Here is a 21,366-nt window from a genome sequence, read left to right as displayed (position 1 = left end):
GCACACTGGGCTCCCTGCTCTGCAGGAAGCCCGCTTCTCCCTCTCCCAGTCCCACTGCTTGTATCCCCTCTCTCACTGTCTCTGTCAAATAAATAAATAATTTTAAAAAAATAAAATAAAAATAATTATTGATATCTATAATTTTCGTTTAATATTGCATTCTCTCAATATTCTTGACAACCTATCATACCTATCTTTTCTCCTCAAACCTCCACCTCTTTGATTATACTCCATCGGGGTCTTCCTTTCACATTTCAACAAAATTTAGAAGCAATCAGAAAAAGACTTTCAGGCCCCGCCTACACACCCCATCAACTTAATTCTTTACCTAACTTGGTCTCTCTTCGTACAATGGTGCCTTCCACCTGCAGCTAATCCTTCTACCTGTGGATAGGATCCCATGTGTCTCTCTACCCTACTCGAATACATTAATCCAGAAACCATCCTCTTTCCTGTGTTGATTGTCAATCTTCCCTCCCTAAACAATTCAACCCCCCATCTTTTCACAAACTTGCTTTGACAGACTCCAAAGACCTCCTTAGTTCCCACCTCATATCACTGCTCTTCATAAAATAAAACTTAAGAGAGGTATTTAGAATAGTGCTTCATAAATTTTACTTTAGATATTAATCATTTGGGACTTTAGGTAAAATCAGGTATTCCTTCAGTGGAGTCTGGTATTCTGCATTTATTAAGAGACTTCAGGTGAAATTTCGACGCTACCACATCAGAGATTACTAAACTTTGAATAACCAGGGGTTTTATACATCCTTCTCATTCTCTCTCGAACCCACACAAGTAAGTGTTTTTGCTCGCTACTCCACAGAAACACCATACTAATGGCTGTTTAAAACCCCATTGCTAAACATAATTTCTAATTAATTCAGTTTAATTATTCATCTTATTTTAGCTATTAGCAGCATTTGATATACTTTGTATTTTTGACATATTTCTTCACTCAACTTCTTGTGTTACCACACTCTTTTATCTCCCGCTTCCTTACTCTTTGGTTATTTCTTCTCAATCCCTTTTCAGATACTTCTTTATGTCTACAGTTCCTACTATATATTGACATGCACCAAGAATTAAACTTCAAAACTCTCTTCTCTATCCACATTTATTTCTTCAGAAATCCATTCCAGTCTTTTGGATTTAAATACTATTTATATGCTGGAGAATCTCAACGTAAATCTCCAGTTCAGGCTTCACTCCTAAACTCCAGATCACTATGATTAACTGTCTATAAGATATCTTCACTTCTATGTGTAATATAGATCTCAAAATCAACATGTTTAAAACTAAATTCCACTTTCTTCTCCCAAATCCCATTTTCTTATCTCAGGGCGGGGGGGAACAATCAACCAACCAACCAATAACCAACCTACCTCACTTTCTGGTTGGTCACATAAAAAAAAAAAAAATGAGTATCCCTATCTTTTCTTCTCTTTTAAATCTATCAGCAAATCCAGCAGTATTTATCTCCAACATATATTTAGAGTGTGATCTTTCTCACTGTCGTCTTCATTAGCGTCTTAATCCAACTTCCATAATGTCATGTCTGGAATATTACAGTAATCTAAAACCCAGTCTCTCTGTTTTCCTTCTTGGCCATATATAATCTACTTTTAAGGTAATCTTTTAAAAAAGTGAGATTATGCCAAACCTCAGCCCCAAATGCTCCATTGTGTTTCCATAAAATTTAAAATAAAAGGCATTTTATTTTGCTTCTTCTTATTGACTCAGTCTTCTAGCTTTCTTTCTGCTTTTGAAAACCATAAGGATAGCCTCAACTCAGTTTTCACACTTGCTGTTGTGTCTGCTGAAGTGTCCTTTGGCCATTTATTCACTCATGCATTCATTCAACAAGTACTTATGGAAAGTTTGTTGTGGGGCAACAGCGTTGCATTTGCTTATGAAATGTCAGTTAACAAAACAGACAAAATTACCTATGTAATTGGAGATTTTATTTGAATGAAGGCATTAAATCATAAATATAACAAATCCTTATGGTATATATTATTTTAGGAGGTGATATATATTATTTTAGAAGGTGATATGTACTTTAAAAAATAAAAAAAAAAATAGATCAAGGTGAGGGGAGTTGTGTTCAAATTACTCTTTTGCAAAATAGCCATAAGACTCATGTCTCTCTCTCTCTACAGGTCTATTATTCCCCTCATCATTGAGGCTTTCCTTGACCACTCCAGTAGTCAAAATGACCATACCCTCCAGAGCTCCTTGTTTCAAACACACTGCCTCCTTTTTCTCCATAATATTTATCACCATTAAACATACTATGTATTCATTTACTTGTCTTTTATATCTATTCTATTTCTATGTAAATTCATGATTTCATGAGGTCAAAATCTGTTTTTTATATTACTAGATTATTGATACAATATGAGTATTGGTAAATACAGCATTAATCTAAATTGCTGAATCAGAATATTGTTTTTTCTTATTTCATATTTGTGGGGAAGAGCATGTTTAAGTAAGAAAAGTCTCATTAATTTAGGAGTGTAGTATTTATATATTTATCTTTCCATTAAACATTTGCTTAAAATGAACAACCATGGCATTGCTGAGGAATAAAGTGGAGACTATTATCAGACTCTTTTTTTTCAGGAATCCTGGGAAAATTGAGAGGTGATTGTATCAGATAGATTAAAAAGCTGAGACGGAAAAAAACATGGGTTGAAACATTTCACTATAACATACTTTGGCAGTGGAAAGAGCAGCTCTGCCTATTTTGAAATCTTGGAGATATTCCAAGCTCAGAGTCAAACTTGTAAGACTGGGTCACTAGGCAATCTTTAGGAAAATTAATTTAAAAACACCAGTAGGAACAGTTGGGATAACTATTTCAGAAAAAATCTTAGTGTAGACAAGAAATCTATAAAGAAAATCAGAGAAAATACAGGCATAGGATAATTCTATGCAAGGAGGAATTAGAGGAGAAAAAGAAAGATTTAAAAAAGGAACCAAAGAATAGCTCTCAGAAGTGAGCATTTGGACAAAAGAAAATCCTAAACAGTCAATGGTAATGCTAATCAGAGTTTTGTGGAATTAAAGCCGCCAGAAGATAGGAAGTGATCTCATCTTGGGAAAATCAGGTGTCAGTATATCCACCTACCTATCCACCATGACCCTCCCTTATGATCAGAAAAATTAATTTCTATACAAGAGTCTGCATTTACTAACACTTAGAGGAGAAATTCTAAACTGAACAAAAATAAGCACTATTCTATTTGCTTGTGAAGTCGGTTAACAGACAAAATTACCTATCTGAATGGAGTTTATATTTGAATTAAATTCAGATTGCTAAGTTGCTCCTACTAAGTAGGCTATTATTTTTTAGATATATATCATACTTCCTTAAAGTTTTTGCATGATTTATGCTTTATGTGGCTGCTTGTATAAAACATAACAAAAGCAAAATGTAACATTCTATTCAAATTCATCATCAGCTTACAATGAACATGTGCCTTAGCATTTTAATAAGTCCAAGATGGAAAGATGTGTTGCCTACCTTTGCATTTACGCTCCAGTAATTGTTTTTATATTGAACAGGTTTTTTTTTTAATGCCCCATATTTTGATATAAAATGGTTTATTTTCACATGGTGACTTACACAAGCACTTTAATAGAATGAATAAATAGAAACAGAACCTATATATTCTAGGCCACACTAATCCATACCTATAAATGGCCATTCTTAATTTTCATTCCCAATATTGGCCCTTAATATTCCCAGTATACCCATTCTCATATTTGTGTTTGCAAATAGTCCCTAGTACATCTAATTTATGTATTTTTCTTACCAGAACCAGTAAATAACAACTGAAACATTCTACTAATTTTGCTTTTTTTTTCAACCTCTTCTGCTATACCTATTAAATAAGCATGCATTCAAGTTTCTCTCACGTTATATCAGGTGATACTTTATAATGTGGATTATTATCTTTTCACCCATTCACATTTCCTCACTGCTCACCACTCATTAAACTTATGCCATAAATTTTAAGTTCTTGCTATAGCAGAACCCAATTTGGTAAAATATTTTGTAATGGTCATATTAGGCTGGATCATGTTGAATTAAGTAATACACCTTAAACCAGTTTTTTTTTTTAATTATTTACATGAGGTTATTGAATACCTGGTGCCTCTGCAGGTTAAACCTTTTCCAAGTAGCAACTCAGTAATCCAGTCTGATGGAATATTTTAGATATACCAACTAGAACATGTGACCTCCAGGTGGCCAGTGCAAGAAGGTAAGTGATGGAAGGAAGTATATTAGTGCTTAAAGGCTTTGGCTTGGGCTAGATGCCCAGAATTTCTAAAAAGATCACATTGTCTAGAGCATATATGGGTGGATAAGAAGTTCAGATAGCCTTTGGAAGAACTGATAAGCTTTACTGTCTCTGCCAGTGTTACAAAAATCAATCTGATTGTCATTAGTGAGGTATCAGCTACCAGGCTGCTGAGTCTTTGTTCACTATTTGGTTGATTGGTTGATCATTGCTGGCCACTGTGATTCTTTGCTACTATCCCATGCTACTTTGCACCAAGTATGTGCAAAAATTTCTTTTTAATTATCCATGGCAATGCTAAATCCACGCCATCACATGCATAATATGGCATTACTGAAAGGATAATAAAGAGAAGTTAAGTCAGGAAATGTATGCTTAGACGCTAGATGAGTTGACTTCAGAATTCACTTCATAGACAGCATTTAGAGTAGCTCATACAAATACCCAGTTGGCCCTGAGGTCAGGACCTGCTCTTAGGGGAACACTTAAATCTCTGCTCAAACAAGAGAGCCTAAATATATCTCCTTTATTAGAATCCAGGCCTCAAGTTCCTGAGACCAAGGGAAGAGCCTCTTTTCATCCTTGTGAATCTTGACTTTTTTTTTTACAGTACTAATCTATGATGAATGACATTTCCAAAATCCATTCTTTTCTGAGAAATCATCTCCCTTCCTCATGATCTATTTTGCACAAAATGTCCATGAAGGGCAATATATCAGATCACAAGAAAGAGTACATTTGAATCTTGCCATTCTCTTTTGAATAATAGCATACGTGAAGCTTCTTAAGTACAATTTGATTAGTGTTTAGGAAATCACGGTTTGGTCTGCAACTTTAATGTCTTAGAAGTGACCACTTTCTATTTAAAGAACACCACCACCAACACAATCACACGTAGTGTGATTCTTTATATATCTTAATTACCCATGCAGTATATCTTCTTATATTCTTAATTTACTACTTTTCATATGTTATGTCATATACTATGGCATTATTAACAAAAATAAGCCTAGTTGTTTTGACAACTGTTTTATAGCAGAAAACCTTCAGAACATAGTTACTGAAGGAGAGTTCTTAAACATGATGCCAAAACACAATCCATGAAAAAATAACAAATGCATAAATAAATAAACTGGAAGTCATCAAAAATTTTTATTTAGAAATTCCCCATTAAGATGATGAGAAGATAAGAAACAGACTTGCAAACTGCATACATGACAAAGGATTCGTGTTTAGACTATGTAATTTTGTTTGTAGAAGAAGCCAAGTAAATAATTATTTTTGTGTCTTTTTAATATTCCACATATAATGTTGGACAACATAATGTTGTACAGTAGAGTTGTAATATTGGACTAATGTTAAAATAAATTTATATTTGAGTCTTTTACTTTTTTTTTTTACAGAACTAATCTAATGTGGTGAAAGAGCATAGAGTTATAATGGGATTAGGTGGAATGCACAAAATTTTATTACTAATTTGTCACTAATTAAGCAATTATGTGACATGTGTCAAGTTGCTTAATCTCTAGAAAAGTTTGTTTAACTTAGAAGAAAATGAAAATACAAACTGGATGATTATGGCTCTTTGTAAATCCCAGACTCATCTTAAGGAATTTATAAAAAAATATGGATGCTTGTTCTATATGAAATATCAAGATTACATACATATAAGGCAATATCATGCACAAAATTTCCTACCATGATGCTAATATTTATGTCTTAAATATAATTAAATGTCATTCCCTATGTTTAATTATTGAATAGGAGAATATGATGTTAATATATAACATTGAGAAGTACATATTCATTTCTTTGTGTGAGCAAAATAATTATTCATGTACTGATTTCCTGAAATTAAAAATTGCTTTATTTTAATATAATAATGTCAATGGTGTGGTCACTCAACATTTCATACTATCTTTATGCTGTTATATTTTAGAATTTAATTCACAATCCAAACTTCAAATGAATTAACAACATGTCATTTAAGTGGGATTTTTTTTGTCTCGCATACTGTTGCTAAGTAATTTAATTTTTCATAACTAAATGTTTCTTGATGTTCCTATTCACATAATAATGAATGGGTTTGATATAATTTTTTTTTTTCCTAATGAACATGTTACATGCTTATTAGTTTTGGAGTATATAGTGAATTGGTTGATAAGGTTTATGAACCTGGAAAGCAAACACTTTTTTTTTTTTTAAGATTTTATTTATTTAACAGACAGAGATCACCAGTAGGCAGAGAGGCAGACAGAGAGAGGAGGAAGCAGGCCCCCTGCTGAGCAGAGAGCCAGATGCAGAGCTTAATCCCAGGCCCCTGGGATCCTGAACCTGAGCCAAAGGCAGAGGCTTTAACCCACTGAGCCACCCAGGTGCTCCGAAAGCAAACACTCTTAAAAATGTTCTGTGGAGGGTCGCCTGGGTGGCTCAGTAGGTTAAGCCTCTGCCTCTCGCTCAGGTCATGATCTGAGGGTCCTGGGATCAAGCCCTGCATCAGGCTCTCTGCTCAGCAGGGAGCCTGCTTCACCCCCCACCCCCACCCTTCCTGCTTCTCTGCCTACTTGTGATCTCTCTCTAGGTCAAATAAATAAAAAAAAATCTTTTAAAAAAAATTTCTATGGATAATTTCTGAAGGCCACCTGTACAATTTTTAACAGAAAGTCAGATACTTCTCCATTCAGCTCTAACATGTGTGAATAGCCCAAAGTCCTGTTCAGGCTGACAATAATAGAAAAGTAATTTTTTTTTTTTTGAAATCTAAGAATTAACAGATATAACAAAAACTGTTAAGCCACTACTGTAGTTACTTTTTATTGTCACTATAATGTGCCTTATGACAACAGATTGAATACAATCTTACAAAATTTTCTCAACTCTGCAGCAAAACACCTAATGACCCAGGTCTTATAAAAGCTGCAGTGCAACTTCTAGGCCTTAATAACATCCATTACTTTATTAATTCTATTCACACGATTTTATCAGTGTGGGGACAAGAAGGAGGTAAGTGACTTGTCCAGGGCAGAGACTTTAAGGAGACACTCTAATGTTGTAGCAAGTACCAAACATGAACTTGCTTAACTTTACTATTGGTAGCCAATATATAAACAAATGAACATAGCCATAAAATAAGTTTCAATAAATCTGAAAGACTTAAAATTCAGGCCAGAAAAGGCAAATCCATAGAAACAAAAATGAGATTAGTGGGTGCAAAGACATTGAGGAAAGGGCGGCTGAAAATTATCAATAATCATGGGGTTTCTTGTTGAGGAGGTGATTTAAATATTTTGGAATTATGTAGTGGTGATGGTTGCACAACATTGTAAAAATGTATTTTTAAAATTAATCCTCTGATTTGTACTCATTAAAACAACTAAATGGAAGAAAAAATAAAATAAAATTCAGACAATATATGTTTACAAATCTTAAAGAGAATTAAATTAGAAATCAACAGCAGAAACTTCAGGGAAATCTCAAAATATTTGGAAATTAAACAAATTTTTAAAATAAACTACACAAAGAAGAAATCACACACACATATACACACATATCAAAATGTATTAAATGTAGCTAAAACTATGATTACAAGGAAATACATAGTTCTAAATTCCTACTTTAAAAAAGAAAAAGTCTTGAGGGTGTCTGGGTGTCTCAGTATTTAAGCATCTGCCTTTGACTCAGGTCATGATCTCAGGGTCCTGGGATTGAGCCCCACATTGGGTTCCCTGCTCAGTGGGGAGGCCGGCCATTTCTCCCTCTCCCTCTGCCTCTCCATGGCTTGTGCTCTCTCTCTCTCTCTCTCTGTCTCCCTCTCTCAAATAAATAAATAAAATCTTTAAAAATGAAAAAAAGAAAGGTCCCAAATCAATATTCTCAGCTTCTACCTTAAATAACTAGAAAAAGAACATAAACTGGACCACAAACACATACAAAAAAGGAAATGATTAATGGAAAAATTGCTAAAACTTGTGAGAAAAATCAATGAAACCAAACATTGATATTTGAGAAAAATAAAATGAATATATCCTCAGTTGGAGTAACTGAGAAAAAATAAGGGGAGGCACACATCAATAAAACCAGTGTTTAAAGTGGGCACATTATTAGTGACCATTCAAAATGAATGGATTATAAGGAAATACTGTGAATACCGTTATACAAACAGATTACACTACTTAAACTAAATAGACAAATTTTAGAAAGACACAAATTACTAAAAATGTCTCAAGAAGAAATAGAAAACCTGTATAGACCTAGCAAATAAGGAAGGGATTAGTACAAGTCCTTACAAACCATTCACAAAGAAAAGGAGGAAAAGATGTAAAATGAATACTTTTTAACTCATTTTATGATGCTGGTATTATTCTCATACTAAAACCAGGAAAAGACAGCACAAGACAAGAAAACTAAAAATGAATATCATTTATGAATATAAATTGAATATCCTCAATAAAATAAGAGTACATCCAATCCAGTAACATATAAAACTGTTTTTTGTGTTCTGACAAAATGCAGTTTTTGCCCAGAAGGCAAGATTGGTTTAACATCTGAGAGATGAATAAATTTGATACCATGTTACTAAAAAAAAAAAAAAAAAAACCAACAAAAAAAAACACCATACAATACTCTCAATAGCTAGAAAAACCATTTGAAAAAATGTAACACACATTTATTATAAAAACTCAAACAAATTAGAGAACAAAGCTCTCTCAACCTTGTAAAAAATATTTATGACAATTGTCCAGTTAACATCATACTGATAACGTCAAGCTGACCAATTTTCCTTTTAGGATGAAAACAAAAGTGATGTCCACTTTCACCATTTATAGTTAACATTGTACAGGATGTTCCAGACTGTTTGATCAGGAGACAAAAGAACATACAGGTTGAAAAGAAGGAAGTAAAACTATCTTTATTAACATGTGACAATATCTCACATGTAGAAAATCCTAAGGAATCAAAAAAAAAAAAAAGACTACCGAACTAATTAGTTTATGAAGTTTGCAGAATATAAGATAACATACTAAAGTTAATTGCATTTCTATATACTAGCAACAAAATCTACAAAATCAAAATAAGAATATATTTCCTTTACAATAATATCAAAAGAATAAATGCTTTGGTACAAATTTAGTTAATTAAATGCAAGACTTTAACTGAAAACTCCACAACTTTGCTGAGAAAGATGGAAGAAAACCTAAGCAAATGCACAGATACTTCATATTCATTGGTTGGAACTTCATATTGTTAATATGACAATTATTCCTAATTTTATCCATTGACTTGTTAAAATATTTATCAATTTTCCACCAAGTTTTTGTGTAGAAATTGACAAATTCATACAAAATTTTATGTGAAAGTGCAAAAACAAAAAACAACTACAACAAAAAAAGGAAAAAAATTGGATGACTGCCTAATTTCAAAACTTGCTATCAAACTCCATTTATGTAGATAGTGTGTTACTGCATATGGATAAGTATATATGCCAGTGGGACAGAACTGAGAATCAGAAGGAAACTGTTATGTTTATGGCCAGTTGATTTCCAAAGTAGTAAAAAAGGCAATTAAATGGACGAAGGGCAATCTCTAAAAAAATTACTGGAGCAATTATATTTCAACATTAATTAATTAAAAATAAAAATATATATGAAATAACTCATTGTCTCACACCATATTAAAACAAACACACACACAAAAAAACCCTCAAATTGATCAGAGCTCTAAATCTAAGAACTAAAATCATAAACTTCTGATAAAACATAAGAGAAAATTTTTATTACCTTTGGCTAGACAAAGAGTTCTTATGTGACACCAAAAGCATGATCTATTAAAGAAAACATTACAAGTTGTATTTAATGAAACTAAAAAATATGTGTAATTTGGTCTTAAAACTTTCCTATCATAAAGTCACTAACTAAGAACACGAAAAGAAAAGTCACAGCAAGAAAAGGACAAAGTATTTGTGGTCACGTTTTTCATGATAAAATCGTATTCAGAATATACAAAAATCACTTGTTGCTCAATATTAAGAAAATAAATAATACAATGTTTACAGTGTACATGTATAAAAAGAAATGGCATTAGAGAAGATAAACAAATGTTTATACAAATAAATGTATGAGGAGGCACTCAAAATTGTTACTCTTATAGAAATGCAAATTGAAACCACAGGTGATATGGTTTCATACCCCTAGAAGAGCTATAATAAAGAAGATAGACAATATCAAATGTTGGCAAGAATGGGGAGAGGCAGGATATCTTGTACACTGCTAATGTGAATGTAAGATGGCACAGCCGCTTTGTAAAACAGTTTGGCAGTTTCTTTCAAAGTTACTCAGCTATTTACCATACACTTCACCAAGAAATTTTTATAAGAGATATGATAATATATATCCACTCAAAAACTTGTGCATGAATTCATTTCATAAAAGTTAGTTGCCAAGAGAGTAGATCTTAAAAGTAATGTTGGGGACACCTGGGTGGCTCAGTTGGGTAAGCTGCTGCCTTCGGCTCGGGTCATGATCCCACATCGGGCTCTTTGCTGAGCTAGGAGCCTGCTTCTCCCTCTGCCTCTGCCTGCTACTCTGTCTGCCTGTGCTTGTGCTCTCTCACTCTCTCTCTGACAAATAAATAAATAAGATCTTTAAAAAACAAAAAACTAATGTAATGTTGGCTTCAGAGGGGAATTCTACCAAATTAAAAAAAATAATATAATGTTATACGTCAATTATCACTCAGTAAAATAATGTTAAAAAGAAACAACCCAAATGTTTACCAAATGATGAATGAATAAACAAAATGTATACATAGTGAATTACATGTAACATACTGATACAAGATACAACATGACAAATCCTCAAGAACTTTATCTTAAGCAAAAGAAACCAAGCACAAAAGACAACATATTGTATCATTCCATTTATATGAAATGCACAAAGAAAGCAAATCTATAGAGACAGAAAAATTAATGGTGCCTGTGGCTGGACACAAAGAGTGACAATTAAAAGAGCTCTTCTTTGGGTGATGGAAATATGCTAAGACTGAATAGTGCTGATGGTCAAATATCTCTACACATTTGCAAAAGTTACAGAATTATAGACTTGTAATGGGTAAGTTTTATGATACATAAATTACGCCATGCTAAATCTTTTTTTTTAATGAATTCTGAAGACCTTCTCTGTAATGAGTTTTGGCATTCTATGTTCATATTTTCTTTGTGTGTGTGATCCTTTAAGGTGCGTCCTGTGAGGAGTCAATGGAATGTTATATTTCTCAGTCTTGTTGGAAAGGGAATATTTGCCAAAATAAAAGCTCTGCTTACATTTGTGAATGCCCAGAAAGAATTTTTGATGAAAACTGTGAAACTGATGTGTACAAATGTTCATCAATGCCATGTCAGAATGATGCAGACAACACTCATATTCCAAATGTAAGTCTGAATCTAAGAAAGTGATTTATATATATTTACTATTGCCAAACTATCCGAAAAGTACAAATATAATTCAAGTTTTCATTAACGTATTATAAATTTCAAAATCAGAAATATCAGAAAAGATACTTCATTTGTTGATTTTCATGTTTTCCTACTTTAGATACAAACCCCAATTACAAACAAACTTCAGTTTCATTTTTTGTTCTTCCGCTGAAATTCTCCCTTATGAACTATGTAATTTTGTAAAAATTTCATTTTTAATTATTTTTAATTTTGTTAGTTATTTGACACTTTTATATTTTGACATTTGAATTTAACATTTACATAAATAAGATTAGGAAATAATGTAAAAGTTTCCACAATTTTATTTTATTTTATTTTAGTAAGATTTATTGTTCATTTGTATTATAAATTCATATTAATACCTTAAAGTCTTCCTAACTCACATGTCTAATGGTTGATACTGGCTATCAGCTGGGCCCTCAACTGGAACTATCAATCCAGAACCCTAAATATGACTTCTCTGTAAGGCCTAGGCTTCCTCACATCATCGTGGCTGGGTTCTGAGAGCAAGCATCCCAAGATAATTAGACAGATATTATATGGCCTTTTAAACAGGGCTTTGAAAATCACAGAGCATCCCTTTCTCCATAGTCACAGCCTGCTTTTTACATTCAAGGTGGTGGGAAAGATAGTTCCTAATTCTCAGAGGAGTGTTGAATTCAGGTGGTAGGAAAAGTGTGTGAGATGGGGACATTGTGATATTTTGGAAAACAGATTCTTTCACAATGTTGTATAAGGAATTTCTACATGCTTATAAAAATAGCTTCCATCCCTCTACAAGTAAGAATCTTTTTATCTTTTTATTATCTTTGACATATCCAAAAACTTTTGTAAAAAATACTTTCTGATCTTTCTTAGGGTACTATGTACATCTGTTCACCAATATTTACAGGCAAGCTTTGTAAGAGACAACTTCAAATACCTCGTGAGTCATTTCCTTGCAAGAATAATACTGCATGTATGAAATATGAGAAGGATTATCATTGCAGGTACAATTAATTACTTTCCTATTTTTAAACAAATAATACATGAGTTTTAAAGTGGACAAAAATAAAAGGATGTTCTGTGGACAAAAATATGTGGACAAAAATAAAAGGATGTTCTGTTTTAAGCTTAAATTTTATTTATCAGCATCTAATATTCTACTTCAAGTTGAAGTAGAAACATTTAATGTGTTTGAGTTTTTAAAAAAAAAAAAACAAAACAAGAAATCCTCAGGCATAATTTGGACAAAGAGTTGTAAGACGTATTTTGTTTCATAATGGAGATATTTATAGGATAACTGAATAATAATTAAAGGTTTATAAAGAAAAGATAAATGTAAGTATGTCTACTATACACAGAAAATGTTATTATTATCTTTTGAGAGTATAGAGTAAACCGTCTCTTCCTTCAATTTGCAGTCGTTGGCTGACAGTTTTTTTAGAGTCTTTAGGCCGGATTTTAGGAAATATTGCTTTATTTAAATAAGGATTTGCTAAAAGTTACCCATTTGTAAATGACAGAAGTGACCTAGTTATCTAGGCCTATAATTTTAGTCCATTTCAAATAGCTTTATAGATAGTTACTCACACCATTAGGAAGTACAGTCTGTACTCTTCACACTTGCTTGACTTTTATCTGGCTGCTTAAAGTAAGTTCTGTTGGGCATTACTGAAGGGCAGTAAACAGCCTCAAAATGTTAGAATATTCATAAAAGCAGAAAATTATTAGCTGTGGTACAGGAAAGCCTTAAATATACTGAAAAGAAACAGAATATGCATACATATCACAGATGTACCAAGGACAGTATTTTTATCAGTTTCAAAAGGAAATTAATTTCTAAGTTTAAAAACACACTAAGCTTTTAAAGTGTGACATTTTCAAAAGAAAATGAGGAGAAGCTTCTTCATTATAACAAAATTTTGAAAGTTCTAACCAGTCCAGGCAAATTTGTATATGCATTCAATCTTATATTAATTTATCAATAAATTCAATTGCTATCCCTTTAAAAATACTGACTTTTTAACTCATAACTTCTAGTTCTGAGCCTTATAGTGCAAATATATTTGTAAATATACGTAGAAAAATGATCAACATTTAAAAATATAAATAGCATTATATAAATATATAAATATATATTCACATACATATTTATTTTATTTTTATTAAGTATCATGATTTTATTGACCCTTATATTTAGCATTATTCTGATGGTCTGGAAGGCTTTGTTTTAAATTTCATTATCAACAGGAAAACTAGATAACCAGAGCCATTATTGCCAACTCCCTGTTGATTGTTATGTTATTAATTAATAGATTTAATTTTTAAATGATGATGTTCAATCTAGAATGTTTTGTTAAGCTTGTGCTAGATAGGACAGATGTTGTAAAAATTCCAGTTAGGTTTCTCTAGGATGGATGAAATATGTCACATAGGTAAGCTAGTGTGACAAGTTTGAATTAAACTTACTTATGAAATTAATGTGAACCCCACTATATGTGTTCTAATTGTTGAAATGACCACACTGTTTAAGAATTTAGCAAACATTGTGCTCATCTCCAATCGACTTAACTAAAAACCCTCCTCTGGTTAAATTGGACCACTGATTAACAGAAGGTAAAATGTAAGGAAAGTGAAAAGAGAGTAAACACAGAACTGCCTCAACACCGCAGAAATAACAAAGTCTAATTTGAATGATGAGTGAAAACCTAAGCCTCAGAAATCAAGGAGTATCATACAGATGTGGAACACAGGAGCAGAATTTCCAGCACCCAGATTCCCACCCACTAAACTCATCACTGACAGTCAAAATCATTTCCAACTCTGACTCAAATGAAGTGATAGAGACATAATCAATATAAATTAATAAAGCATGAAGTTGAAATGGTGACCAAAAAAAAAAAAAATTAGTCTTGGAGTCTCTTTTTCTTGTCCCAAAGGAAATTAAGGGAATGACTGAAAATAAAGAGAAAAATGAAAGCCCTTCCATTTAAATACCTTTAAAAAAAGTTTTTAAAAAATCTGTGTTTTGCTATCTTAGAAAGTGTTTTTTCTAGGTCGATGATTCTCACACTTTGGCTGCAATGGACTTTAGCTGTTTTAGAATCTCCTGAAGAGGTGTTTAAAACACAAACAGCTATTTCCCACCCCTAGAGTTCTAATTCAATCAGTCTGGGATAGAGATTCCACAAATGTACATTTCTAACAAATTCTCAAGTGATACTGATGTTGTTGATCTGGAGACCATACTTAAGAGTTACTGGTTAAGATGAGCTGAGCTCAAATAGCATTGATGCAGAAATCCTCCTATATTTCTTTCCCTCCTACATCCATACACTTCAACCCAAGCTTTTGCTCTTATGTTCTGAATTTGGGAGAAAAAAAAAAAAGTGGGGTTGAGAAGAGGTAAAATTAAGTGAAGAGAATAGAATACTGATGATGGTATCAGTTTCTCTATTTAAACATATGGACTGGATCTAAATTCCTATGATGAGATGGGAGAGGAACTGAAACAAAATTACTTCCTTGAGAAAGTGTGTAAACCATTAGTTATGAGAATTTATTTGGTACCTAAGTGACCACAACAACACAGTGTCAGAAAGGAGTTAATTTTTACCAGTGTTTATAAACTAGCATTTCCTTTAACACCTAGACTATTGAAACCTTTAGGTGTCTATGAACTTAGCATAAAAAAAATGTTATTTTTAAAAGCAATAAGTAACGGTATGAGCCATCATAAATGGCATTGCTGGGAGCAAGTTGAATGCAAGTAGAATTTTTTGGAAAAAAGAAAATGGATAATTGATGTCTTGGTGTCATCAGATAGGTAGAACCTAATTTTGGTAATTTTCTGAAATTACTGAGGAATTTTTGACTGAGGTTATTAACACCTTTGGCTAAAATTTTTATAATTTATTTATTTTAGGGGGCTAAAATTTTTTAAAAGATTTTATTTTTTTGTTTGAGAGAAAAAGCGAGACAGAGGGACAAAGGGAGAGGGAGAAGTGGACTCCCTGCTGAGGAAGGACACTGACGTTGGGTGATCTAAGGACCCTGGGATCATAACCTGAGCTGAGGACAGAAACTTAAATGACTGAGTCACCCTGGTGCCCCTTGGCTATAATTTTTAAAATAAAGTATAGATTGTGGGATACAGTGATGGCTGAAAATGGAAGAAATTATTTAGAAGAATGCTTGAGGAGTTTCTCTGAATACTTGAAATCAGCTGTGGCTCTGCCCAAAAAGGAATGTTTCACTCAGAGTAATCTAGAAATACTGAATGAAAAAACTAAAGGATTTGAGAAGGGCTAAAGGAAACCAACAATGTTTGTTTAATCATCCTGAGTTTAGAAACAGTGGGGAGCTATTTCCTTTCCATACTATTGAAAGGGAAAGCTAAGATTACATTTAGTATAAGTGAGAGAGAAGTGTAGGATAGACAATTCTGACTTGAATTATGAACTTATGTCAATAAACAGTTACTACCAACCCACAACCTAGTGGTGACAGAGTAGGGGAAATAAATACCTGACCTTATTCTCTTCTCACCTCTGACCTGCTGATTGTGCAGCACAGTAGTAGGACCCAGATAGAAGTCAAGGAAAAGTGAAGGTGGGGGTGGAAATCAGAGGTGGAGACAGCCCATTAGAGACTGTGGACTCTAAGAAACAAACAGGTTTTTAGAGGGAAGGGGCTGGGAGGATGGGTAGGCGTAGTGATGGGTATTAAGAAAGGCACTTATTTCATGGAGCACTGGGTGTTATATGTAAACCATGAATCTTGGAACACTACATCCAAAACTAATGATGTATTGTATGGTGACTAACATAACAAAATTAAAAAAAAAAAAAGTCACAAGTCAGCATTCTGAAATACAGTATGGGATGGACAAGGATGAAAAGAAAGCATCTGGGAGGAGACTGTCCAGTACTCAAAGCAATGTACAAGAGATTAAAGTAATGAATTGCAAATTATAAGACAATAGAGAGGATTATGTTTAGGATTATGCTTAGGGAAACAGGAGACAGAAGTGTGTTTGGAGGTTTGAAAATGGGGATGAGATCTCAGAGATTAAGACAGATTGGATGCCTACCTATCTGGCGGCTCCTGAGAGGAATATCCTTATCTACCCTTTAGGAGGCAGCAGGGACTCTTAATATAATAAATGTGTGATAACAAGAGAAAGCTGCATGCACCTGAGTTTCGAATTTCTTGGCTCTCAAATATATAAGGACTCAGAAGCTACTCTGGTATATGACCAGAAGAGTGGCATAACCTTCAGAGTCAGCACTGTCTAGACAATAAGTTCATTCGTAGTGAATATTATGGTATGGAAACCTTTACCCATTTCCAGCACCAGGACTTGACACAGGAAAGGGAGAACAGAAACCAGAGAATTGTCTCCCACTCTTCTCTATCATCATTGCCCTCTGTCTATAAGTTGAAAAAAGAGAGGTTTTTTAAAGCCCTTTTTTGTTAGCCACAGGGAATGAATTGTTTTAAAGTAAATTTGACACGTTTTTTGCCCTTTGATAATTTAAATAACCATTTGCCAGAAAGTCTGCACTTGGGTGAAACTGAACCTCCTCCTGGAGATTTTAAAGGAATGTGAAACAGTCAATCTCTATAGTGACATTGACATATTTTCTTGAAGCATGTAGCTGAGCTATAGGAGGCCATCTTGCCACCATAAGAAAATCTAGCAAGGGGATACAGCCAAAAAAATACCAATAAGTGTAGGACTGAAAAGATCTTAAAAAGCCAAAATCTGGATAAACCAAACTCTATTCAATCACAAATTTTAAATAGTTAACTTTTTGTACCATCATAGTTTATTTTTTACTTAATTATTTCCTACTAAAAAAATATTCCTATAATACAGTTGACTATTTCATCGACTATAATTTTGAATTATTGCAAAAAGTCTATTCTCGGGTGCCTGGGTGGCTCAGTCAGTTAAGTGTCTGCCTTAGGCTCAGGTCATGATCTCAGAGTTCTGGGATGGAGCCCCAAGTTGGTCTCACTGCCCAGTAGGGAACCTGCTTCTCCCTCTCCTCTCTGCTCTTCTCTCTCACTATGTCTCTCTCTCAAATAAATAAATAAATAAAATCTAAAAAAAAAAAAGTCCATTCTCCTGTACCATATTCGAGAGAATATCTGTGTTTTAATCATTTCTGTATCTGGAATCCTTTCGAATGTAACACATAGAACATTTCCTAAAAAAGCTATTTAAGACATTATTTAATTTGCTTATAATAAATATTTTGGATTTCACTGAGATGGAAGGTCTTTCCTCTGTATGTGAAATGAAATGACTCATTCATTCACTAATTTAATAACTATTTATTGAGTGCCTGTTGTTCCATAAGCTTTTCTACTGCAATAAAAACTCTTCTACTGCAGTAGGAAGAAGAAAAGAAAAACAGGCAAAATAACCTCCTTTTAATAAACTTATATTTTAGTAGGTAGGTACTGTTTTAAAGAAGCACTGACTCACTTTTGTAGACTAGACTACTGACTGTGTGATCCCAAGGGAAGAAGTAGTTAGAACAGCAAAGAAGCTACTATTATAAAACAGCCTAGAGATAGTGATGACCGACACCACCACTAAGGTGACAATGTGATGATGGTAATTAAGGATCTCATTTGGAATGTAGCATTAGAGAAGGTTCAGTATTTTTCTGAAGGGTTGGATAAAAAGAGGTCATACATAACCCTAAGGTTATTTACTCCACCGAAAGGTTAGGAATAGAATTTTCTAAAATGGAGAAGTCCAGAAGAAGAAAAGCATGATTGAGAGGGGTAAAAATTCAAGAAATCAGTGTTGAATGTATTAGCTGAGACATATAGCCACGTGAAGATATTAAGGTAAGCTTTCAGGTATGTTAGTTTTTACTTTAGAGGAGAGGTCTAGGCTACATATATGCATTTGAAAGCTAGCCACAAAGAGATGGTATTTAAAACCACAAAGCTGAAGGAGATTAGCTTACAGTGAGCCTTGACAGGTAAGTGAGAAGTTTGCAGACAGAGACTGTGGACCCAAGAGTTAAGGGAATGGAATTGGAATATGAAGCTAAAATGCAGGAGTCAGTGAGTTGAGGTGAAAAAATACAAATGGCCATTACAGAAACTATAAAATATTTTAAGAATATTTTAAGGATATTAAGACAATGGTAGACTTTTCAAAGTATGTGGTTAGATCTAATTAGAGGTAAGTGAAAATTGATCTATGGAGACAATGTTTTGTTGCTGCTTTGTAGTTGTTTTTTTGTTTGTTTTTAGTTTTTTAAGGAACATTTTGACAGAACAATGAGAAAAATTCATTCCCTATATGGGATACCAAAACAAAACAAAACAAAAGAAGGAGGAGAAAAAGAAGGGGGGAAATATTGATGAGACTCAGTTTACAAGTGAATAGAATGAAAGAATTGGGCTTTCCCGGTAAAGAGCAGCAGCAATATAAGTCATAGAGTGGAAGCTGAAGAACGTTCAAGTAGGTAATTTTAAAATATTAGGCAAGACAGGATGGGATATATAGCACACAAGCAAAAGAGTGGGCTTCGATAGGATGGCGTATGTTACATCAATTGTAATAGCCGGCAAAGCAGAATACTTGTACTTACAGACGTGCTTTGAATATGTGGTGTGTAATCATTTGGAAACTGTCCTCTGATAGATTCCTCAAGTGAGATAGGAAGCAAGGTGAGATAAGAAGGTGTGAAATGGTTATATAGATGAGTAGGAGGGAAATATAACATTACTGATACATATCAATAGAGATCCTAATTGAAGTGAAGAATTAGTGAAGATGAATTTATAGTCAAGTGTAACATCCTCAAACCACATGTTGTTATTCCTAGACCCACATAAAATAGCCTGAGTATTGAATTAAACTAGGACTGAATTTTGACCAGGTAACAATAAAGGAGGGAAATGGGGCAAATGATTTGAGGGTATGCAAGAAGTGAGTATGGAAATGGACCGTGTAATATAACTCAGGTAATTATTAAAGTGATGACATGATAGGGGATGAGAGACATTGAAGTGTTGGTAGAGTCAGTGGATTATGAGGAATGGAGAATTGTTGGGTAGAAAAAAGGACTAGAGGGAGTGAGCTGGAAAGAGAAATTAAGCTCTGAGTGGAATATGAAATACTTGAAATTAATATTAAGGAATTTAAGATTAAGAAGGGAATAGAATTATGCATGATGGTAGTATGTGGAATACTACAGTGGGAATAGGCTATAAAGTTAGGATGAATATTGAGATCTTCCTCAGTATCCTCCTCCAAATAGCTAGGATTTTAAGTGGGTGAACTCAGCAGATATTGAGATAACCAAGTAAGACTGGGATTATATTAAAAAAGATATAATAACCCAGGTGTCAGACATTAAAGAATTAGAGGGAATGCCCAGGGGGGTCAACTATGAAAGCAATAGGAAGAGATATGAGTAGCATGGTTTAACGACATCACTCTCAAATAATTGAGATTTTTAAGAAGGATGTAATGGTGATCCTTTTGAAGACACAATGAGGAAAAAGGACACCTACATGATCCAGCCCCTGAAATGTGAGGGGTGATGGAGAAAGAGTAGCCTCCACTGAAAATATTACAGTCAAAATGAAAAATGTATATAGAAAAGATTGGGGGAAAAGATTAAAATGGTGAGGAAGGCCCTGAGAGGTTTTGGGTTCTTGCAGTATCTGGGGTAAATGGTGACAAGTGGTTAACCATTATGGCCTCAAACATAGATCATGGTGGGACAGCTGTGAGCTTTGGCATTAAGGTGGAGGTGCAAGGTCTTATCAGAGCTCACAGAACTCAGGGGACAGCCATTGCAAGTTCCTCCAAAGGCAGTGCTAAAGTGGCAGGTCTCTGTGAACCTCATTCCATTTATGAGTGGAAATATCCAAGGTACTTCAGACCACAGTTCCAGTGAGGCTTTCTAGGATCCCTGATGGAGGGAATCATCATCCTATCTGATGGAGGTGTAGAGGTCATGAGGGAAGGGCATTGTGACCTGACACCCAGGATTCTGAATCCTCCTCTATATACTAGTTTGGGAAGCATTTTTAACATAATACCACATAAAGGCTTTGAACACTATCATGATCCACACTCCTAATATTGCCATCATACACACACACATACACTCACAAGTATGAAGACGCACTTATCTATTTGGATATTTGCTGAATGCAATGACTCTAATATTTTCTATATGTAAAGACAATCACATTCTGAACAACCAGAATAAAGTGAGGAAACCTTAATCGGGAAATAAATGTTAATAAAACCAGCTGGAGTATTTCTCTTACATCAATTTTTTCTACTCTGAAATCAATTGTTTAACAAATATTTATTGAGAATCATCTTTGTAAAAGACCATAAACTAGATATTGGAAAATATATACATAAATACTATATCTTTAAAACAATCAGAAATTTTGTGATAAGAATGTGTTTGCTTTCTAAATTTTATTTTTCCACCCAAATTCTAAGATATTTCATGGGCTAATGATGCTCTGTTTTATTCTTACAGGTTATTTCTTTTTTAATTTCCCTTTTTCCTCCTCACTGAG

The 21,366-nt window shown here is 33.6% G+C and overlaps 1 protein-coding gene across 1 annotated transcript in view; it reads left to right on the top strand.

Moving 5' to 3' along the window:
- Positions 1-21,366, top strand: part of EYS (eyes shut homolog) — a gene marked incomplete at both ends in the record, with an annotated part of 1,618,725 nt that overhangs the window by 66,690 nt on the left and 1,530,669 nt on the right. Inside the window, one exon of the mRNA XM_080805925.1 lies at positions 20,536-20,698. Coding sequence (XP_080662051.1) covers positions 20,536-20,698 — 163 coding nt within the window. The remainder of the gene's footprint in view (positions 1-20,535; positions 20,699-21,366) is intronic.

Source organism: Martes martes (genome assembly GCF_963455335.1).
Source record: "Martes martes genome assembly, chromosome: 6".
NCBI lineage: Eukaryota > Metazoa > Chordata > Mammalia > Carnivora > Mustelidae > Martes > Martes martes.
Note: the sequence above shows the minus strand (reverse complement) of the source record. Positions and strands in the feature narration are given on the sequence as shown.